Raw genomic sequence first — 8,456 nt, forward strand, 5'->3', positions numbered from 1 at the left:
CGAGAATCAGGGTAATGCTTAAAATCTTCTCAAAAGAAGGCTCGTGGCCCTAAAACCAAGAACACTAGATAGAAGTCAAAAATCACCATTCACTAAAATATAGTTGTACTCATCTCTAGTTGAGATAGAGATCAGGAAAATATATTTAATTATCAACCACTAAATATATACATAACGGTTGTTCCCTTTATGTTGCTAGCATCACTCTGCGGTAGTACTCTCCAAGAGCCCAAATAGGGAAGATGTTCCTGAACTGGGCGTAAGTGAGCATAAGGTTGTGATTGGTAGCTCCTATAATGTCCTGTAAGTAAGCAAAAATACTAGAGTTACTCAACATCATGGTACTTGGATATAGTATCACCTAATTACTCTCCATACAATTATTACCCATGGAAATTCCTTTCGCATAAACTAGAGGGAAGGGATAATCTAGGCTATATGTATGGCTTACTTGTTGAGGGAACTCTCCATCCTCCAATTGGAAGTTGATAAGAACCTTGGCTGCTCTATGTAGACAAGCAGGATCTCTTTTACCCTGTTCATGTGCAAAACATAGTGTACTATGTACTATCAGCATACAACCTAGTCAATGCATAATGATATATGTTCATTACACTTATGAATTAATGGAGCTGCCTATGCACTTGTGTAGACTTTGTAGTTCACAAGTGACATAACTAATATAGGACTTGCATGCATTAGATGGATGTAAGCTTGATAGGAAGGTTGACCTGTCCGACATCAATTAGGGCCAACATGGCCCAACTGGTGTTAACTGCATGAGCCCTATTTCCTTCAAGATTTGTGTAAACCTATACATGTTGCAAGTTAGTCAACTAAGCACAGATTGATCAACCATTGTTAATTGGACTAGTTAAGACATAAAACACAAAAAGGATCTTGGAGGAACAAACTTAATTTACCTTGTCTTGACTAGAAAGGTAACTTTCTCCCCATCCTCCAGATGGGAGAATCTCCTTGGACAAAAGAAACTCACATGCTTTTCTGATTGATTGGCTATTCTCATACGTCCTACCTGCGGCAACCAATCCTCTAACTCCATACCATGTAGCATAGGTGAAACAAATTGCCCAACACCCGTACCTACATGCATTCGCAAATGATATTAATAGCCAATAGAGATTTAGTCTTATGGTACATAGGCTGGGAGTTTAATCTTCCAATATCTTAATTATGAAATAAAAGAAGAATGCAAACCATGACCCATCATCCCATTGGATGCTCTCAATGTAGTTCGAAGCATTTTGGATACAATTGTCTATCTCTTTCCTGCGGTAATGTCCAGGATACATTTCTCTGAACAACACTAGGCCCTGAATTACTGATGATGTACACTCAACATACCTGCGTGTGAACCAAGATAAGTAGTTTTCTTCAGGTTTTGATAATTGGCAGGAAATTAGGAACAACTATTAAGTAGTCGATTATTTTTCTTGGGATTGAACTATTAAGTAGCCGATATGGTCAACTTGTCTTACGGATACTCGATCATTATGCCCCCAAAGCTCTCAGAAGGATTGAGCATCTGAAGTGATTGAAAAGAAGAGGATGGCAAAATGTAAGAAACTTATGATCGACCGATTAGTAGAAACTTATGTTACAAATAAAATGAATGTGATAGATTAAACAAAACGTCACTTCCTCATGCATATTCGAGGAGAACTATATCTTATGCATTTTGTTTGAACAAAGAATACTATACACGTATATAGAAGCTTATAAAAACTCACCTCAAGCCACTCGTATGATCTTGTTAGCTCATATGCACCAAAACTACCATCCTCGTTCTACAAAAGGAGTATGGAGTAAGAATTTTAAAACCTCATCTCAGTATTCAAAAAATGAGAGAGGCTATTTATTAGCAAACGTGTGTAATGAGTTGAAACGAGCCATGGGATAAAGAAATGAAAACCAAAAGAAAATAATGAGTTGGAACTTAGAACTAGAAGATATACTAACCATTAAAGATAGCAGAATGTTGATTGCATCATCAAGCCTACTTGTTTCTATAGGCTCACCAACCAGTTCGGGATGAATCTTACTTAACAATAACAAAACCTAGAGAAGAAATGGAATCTTAGCTTATTGTGGAGGCCCATGTGGCCCAAGTGTAGCCATGTCATGTAATAATTGCAACATAGAGAATTTAGCTTCTACTAAATCACATAGAGAATTTTGGTAGAGTTGCACGAATATATATAACTTGTGTTCCAAGAGTATCACCTTTAGGGTTAACCGCTTCATACAAATATATGACAAAAAAGTACAAACATGGTGCTATGCATATGTGGGCCGCCTCACAGGTGGCCTACGTATAATTTGGGTCAAGACGCACTTAGCTTAGAAGCATGTTTGCTAACCAAGATAAATTCGAATATTTGTTTCGTACTAATTTAGACTACAGAAGTCGGAAAACAAGGACCTGGATGGTATTAGACTAAATTTTTGGATGAATGGAAAAATCATGTGTGAGAACTACCTTCAATGCTTCTGCGGTACAGTCTGATACAGGCCACCCTTGGTCAGCGGTTGAATGTGTCCATCCACCTTTGGATATATGACGATACCACTTGCTTTGATCTCCAGGACAGTCCATGCGAATCTTCAAGTATATCAGATATGCAAAATATATTGAGTAACTACACCTCAATTTATCAGTGTTGCACACATATATACTTCATTAGGTGACATCTTTTCCTCGGCAAAAAGGTGGAATTTTTTATATTTACCTGGGAATGTATGATATAGTCATGCGCAAGTTTAATTGTCTGGGAAAATTCTTCCGTGAGGCCGGTAGCAAATATAGCCTGAACTGTCAAAGTTGTATCCCATAGTTGGCTGCCATTATAAGACTACAAAAGGTTATTAGTAGATTAAAGAGTGCACATTATCCTTAGGTCAATATAAAACATAGCAACCATTTTGATAAGTGTTTCAAATGGTGCGCTTTAATTTCTGATATGATTATGCCCTATTTATTTCCTGTCGAACATGTGCACTTATTCATCCCGGTAATACTAGCTATCATCCATGGCCTTCCAAAGCAATTATCACATCAACTTGACTTATCTACTCTTGTAATATTTTCATTTTTAGCAACGCCTTAAGTGATTAATTGACTATCATATATGTTTTCTGAACATGTAGGAGAAACTATTTAGCTTTTACATAGGAGAAATAAACACTAGGCTTGTTCCTAGTATCATAAAATTCAAGCCGAGAGGACGTGAACTTGGTGGGACTCTACATCCACTCTCTCTCCCAAAAAAGTTAGGCTTGTTCCTAGTATCATAAAGATTTGCTGGGCTTTGACGAGTTGTGGTATGTATGGATATATGTGAAGAAATTAAGTAAACGTAACCTCCGAGATAAATTTTGTTTCAAATTTGTGCATATTAACGTGATTTTCCCCTCCATCTCATTTCAAATCCAATAACACCCCTAGAAAAGAACTTATAAAATGGAAAAAACTTGTTAGCACCTTCATCTTCATGCCATCTTCAGCAACCCATAAGAAATCATAGACCCTTTCAGTGTGGTGTTTGAATGCCTCTGAGTTTGGATCTTCTACCCAACAACAAATCATATTCAACATCTGCTTATAAAGCTCTAGTAAGTAGTTGTAGTTGGGGAAATGTTACAAAAATATAAATACTTGATACACCACAAACAATTTTAATAACCCAACCCAACTGTAACTTGATATGAACAAGTTTATGACCTATCAAAGGAAAACAATGATGCAAAGTTTAATGAAAGCAACCCCTGCTTTACCTTATTTAAAGGAGCAATGCATATGTATTGAGTTGTTTCATCTTCATACTTTATATGTTTCATGACAATGTCCAGAGCTTTCTTTCGCAAATTGCTGCCAGGCCAGTGCATAAGAACTGGCTCACCAATTTTCTTGAGAGTGTCCCAGATGACATTCTGCAGCGATGAATGGGGATAATAGAGATCTTCCTACAATACAACAAAAGTTATCATTTTAGATGACAAGATGACCAAAAGCCATAGGTCATATGGTCATGGTTAAATAAAGCCTAATTGATTTCATGCTACTACCACTTAACCCGAGGTTTAATGAGGCTAGGGTCGACTATGATTTTACTATGCTCATGTGAATTCATGTTTTAATTTTGTTTCAAGAATAAGACACTAAAAAGTCTAAGAACCCTTTTTTTTCAATTCTGTAATTTACACAGGAATATATGTCATACTATGGCCTTTTTCGCTCTTACATTTTCAAATCAAATGAATCCAAGAGTTCTTTAATATTTTATTACCATAAAACCCAAGGCTAAGTTTCAAGTGGTGTTGAAAGAGTGGAAGGGTGTAGTGATGTGTGGTGGTCTGGTGTTCAAGGTGCGATGAGAGGTTGGCATTACAAGTGCTGCCACAACATGGGCATGGTGTCTTGTGTGCGACCTTTTGGGCTTGTGGGGGGCATCTCTTGCCTACTGATTGGAGAATGCTGGATTTGGGGTAATTGGAGGGGAGTGAGGTGAGAGGTCACCCTCACATGGCCGGGGACACCTTTGAAGGTGGTGTGAGGCTTGCAACTAGCAACCGCGCGCTGTTGACCTGCCATCTTCCCCAAAGCAAGGGTGGCCCATTTTTTCCTTCATGGTAGATAAGGCTTCCTAGTTGGTTTTGGGAGGCGTGTGGTGTCCTTAATGTGATTTGATGGCATCGAGCCCAGTGTTTATTGGTCTAGAGTTTGTTTGCAATGTTTGTCTAGCGATTATTTGTCTTTGTCTCTCTTAGGGTTTTAGTTGTAATGGCCCAGCCTTAGGCCTGTAAAGTTGTTCTTTATCAATGCATTGAGGCAGAAGCTTTGCATTTTTCTTGAGAGAACAAACTATGGAATTGTACAACAAAGTGTGGTAGTTATCATTTTTTTCACTAGTTCAGCCTCGTTCACCTACGTAGGCATGTTGCCATGCTATTCTGTACTGAAAGATTAAGTTTAAGTTATTTTCATGTGATAGATGTTAGACTATAACCAACACGATGATTTTATAACCGCCAGAAATACCTAGAGTCAGCCAAAAATACTTGAAATAAAAAGCAGATGAGATACTTGACAGGAAAGGTCAAGTGAATATGGGTGATACCTTGGCGCACCCGTTGCGAGCCTTATCCCAATCAATCTCATTATACGGGACATCATATAACTCTTTCCTCAAGTCTAGTACAATTGATGTAGTAGCGCCCACAAACCTCTTCCCGTATAGGTATGACATGGGCAAATATACCAACCGACAATTACACCACATGCGCCCTGTTTATATGGAATAAAAGTAATTAAATGACAAGAAGAAGCCTAGTATGTATATTTGGTAATCCATGCATTATTTTCTATCTTCTACCCCCCTGTTATTATAAATAGATATCCTTGACAATTCCTGACCTATAACCCGTAAAATCCTATGAAATCCATGTAAGATGTCTGCAGTAAATACATTTTTTTACCTTTCTAATGTGTGGATTTTAGACTCGTTATATTAATTTTTTGAAGATAGAGAAGGTTGTGTTCCACTTCAGTGGAGAATTTTTTGACAAATTCGATTCCATACTTGTCGTTTTCATCTCGCAATGAGATATACTATCCAGAATAATTTATCTATTAGTACAAATTATCACGGATTTTCTGAAAGCTTTACATCTGAATTTTAGGAGTTCGCAACGGTAGGCCATTTATTAGCTCGTATATTTACCCTTAGTTGGCAATGTAAATATGGTAGATGGAGTGGTTTTGTGGTTAATTCAATGGTGATTACATGTTTAATTGATTTAGCAATAATTTAAATATTGTTCACTAGTTTTCCTTAAATATGAAATGGTGAACTTGTTTTAAAGATAAAATAGTGACAATTTCCCAGTAAAACCAATCTAGGTAGCTAATTTTGATAAAATCAGGATGCTAAAACATAGTTAAAAAAGTATGGAGAGGGCCACATGAGAAAATTCGAAGGATGGTTTCAACAATAGAAACAAAGAAATTGAAGCGTGGGGCCCTAACCTGGATGAATAGGCAAGAAATAAGGCATCATCCATAGTTCTGGTGGCAATGGGTTATTCCCGGACCAGTCATATACCCCAAGGACCTAAAGCAAGAAGTTAGGGAAATATCAGACAAGGGATCTCTCTAGGTTTAAAATCCAGCATATGTTCAAGGAGCCACAACTTTCCCTGGACAAAAAATCCAAGCTGCCCATATATATTTCATTCCCTTTGGAAATCAAGTGCAAAAGGAAATGCATATACACATGTACTTGATCATTCTGGTCATGTTCCCTACCGAAAGAAAGAATTTTCCCCAAGATGGTGTTAAAGTTGCTCCTCCATGATCCAAGATCCAACTCCGAGCTTGCAGCATGGCTCCACATGAATCCAACCCCTCCCCAAGCAATCTCAATGCAACATAGATCATGACAGTACAGAACATTGTGCTCGTTCCCTCGATGTGCAGTCCCCAACCCCCATCTTCATTCTGCACTCAAGTAATAATATTAGGAAATGTACGTGGCATCTATATCTTTCATCAGAATTGCCTTAGGCATGTATATTTGCCTGATGATTGTAGAGATATCGCCGAATCTCTTTCTGATGTTCAGATGTCAACACAGTACTCAGCGCTCCAGTCACATGCAATGCTACAATCTGAAAAAATTGTCGATGTGAATCAAAAAGGAAATAAATAAAATTTATTTACGAAGATGGAAAAAGATCCCATCTTCCTAGGAACCCCAAGCTCTACAAAGTTAAGGAAAGCAGGAAAGGTTTCCAAGCAAGCCCATTCCCCCTCTGTCGCCAGCCTGGACAGGTGGGTGATGGAGGCGGCGAGGGCGCGGTTGATAGAAAGATGGCATGATAAGAAAAAAAGGTTTAAAAGATTGCTCTTGTTAAATGTGAAAGATAAAGTACCAAGCTGGGCAAGAGAAATAAAGTGCCAGCGTAATCCCCCGGCCAATGCCCATCATGTGCCTGGAGAGTGGAATAGCTTCTGATTGCCCTCTTCAAAGATACCAAGATATCGTCTTCAGTGGCATAGCCATGCTGCTGGTCCAACTTGACGGGAGGAAGGTTCATCTTGAGACCGTTTGACTTGGAGAACTACAGGGTAAAAAATTGGCTAGTCAAAGTTCCTGTCAAGTTTTCAGTGAAAAACAAAACATAAAACATGAAATACGTGAGCATGCAGCGAAAGTGTCCTTATAATCCCGAGCTCAAATACTCCTGCTACGAACAGTAAAATCCAAAAGAAATAGGAAAAAATTGAAAAACTTCAGAACTTTTTTGACAACAAACATTGCTTAGTTAGTTTCATGCCTGCGTGAAAACTGTTCTGATAAAATGACATTCATGAAAGTCTAGGCAAAAGTAAGAAAAATCAGCACTCCAAAATGCTTTCAAAAATAGTCTTTTTGGAGCATCGAATTTGCCTTTTAGCCTAGAGCATTAGGAATGTTTTTCTTCACAAAAAAGTGCATGCATGTAGAAAATTCAACATTGTTTGTTGACAGAAAATTTATATTTTTTATTATTCTTTTGATTTTACTGTCCACCAGGGTGCACTTTAAGCTCGAAGTAGAAACTCCAGGCCCTCGTGCCAGTCACATTTCACATCCATTGTACCATTGATATACAATATACTGTAAGTATTTCAGTACGACCATCACTCTCTCTCGTTGGCTATCAACTGTACCACGGGATGGTGTATCTTGTGCTGTTGTGCGTAGAAATTAAGAAAACATAATGCTGGAAAAGAGACCTGCATGCGCATGAGGAGGTCGGAGCTGTTCTTCATCTGGCACCGCCGGTTGGTGAAGTCACGGCGAGCGGCGTCCACAGCGGCGACCTCGTCGGGGTCGTCTGCGGCAGGATCAAACTCCCACACCTGCCGGCCGACGTGGCCGTTGGTTGTGCGCAGCAGTGGGTTGCCGCCGCCCTCCCCGATCTTCAGCCTCCACATCTCGTCGATCTATGATTGAATTGTTAGCTTCGTGGCACTAGCTCATACAGTTGCTACGTGATACATGTATAAATCGGCCAATATACACGTTACCGGAGGAAGTCAGAGATTTGCAGCAGGGAGAGGATGTATTGTTGGACTAAAGGTGATGGACTATCTTCCTTGCTGCGCACTAGGTACATGATTTATAGATATGTACCTGTATAAAATAATAGTTTGCTGGATCGAGAAGCTTCGTAGCCTGCCGGTAGGTTTGAACTTGAATCGTCACTTCTCTTAAGTCACACTTTGTGATTGGCAAAATAAATGTTGAAAAAATCGGCCATTTTACCCCTACATGCATCTGAGTGTCTCTAATAGCTAGAATTCCTAACAATTTATTATTTTACTCATATAAATATTTGTGTTCAGGCTGGCTGCATGGATCAACCGACGCAGAGGTCCGGGTTATCCCCTT

At 38.9% G+C, this 8,456-nt stretch overlaps 1 protein-coding gene across 1 annotated transcript; it reads right to left on the reverse strand.

The window, feature by feature from the left end:
- Positions 1 to 8,146, reverse strand: LOC109771125 (cycloartenol synthase-like). Its single transcript, XM_020329832.3, has 18 exons — positions 7,799 to 8,146; positions 6,952 to 7,140; positions 6,598 to 6,687; positions 6,326 to 6,517; positions 6,047 to 6,131; positions 5,139 to 5,305; positions 3,796 to 3,984; positions 3,503 to 3,616; positions 2,751 to 2,873; positions 2,501 to 2,623; positions 1,981 to 2,079; positions 1,752 to 1,808; positions 1,500 to 1,546; positions 1,219 to 1,365; positions 924 to 1,104; positions 732 to 812; positions 452 to 535; positions 1 to 301 (listed from the first exon to the last, which is right to left on the reverse strand). The coding sequence occupies exons 1-18, from the start codon at positions 7,997 to 7,999 to the stop codon at positions 188 to 190; spliced, it is 2,283 nt and encodes a 760-aa protein (XP_020185421.1). The 5' UTR covers positions 8,000 to 8,146; the 3' UTR covers positions 1 to 187.
- Between the last annotated feature and the right edge of the window lie 310 nt (positions 8,147 to 8,456).

Source organism: Aegilops tauschii, chromosome 5 (genome assembly GCF_002575655.3).
Source record: "Aegilops tauschii subsp. strangulata cultivar AL8/78 chromosome 5, Aet v6.0, whole genome shotgun sequence".
Lineage (NCBI taxonomy): Eukaryota > Viridiplantae > Streptophyta > Magnoliopsida > Poales > Poaceae > Aegilops > Aegilops tauschii.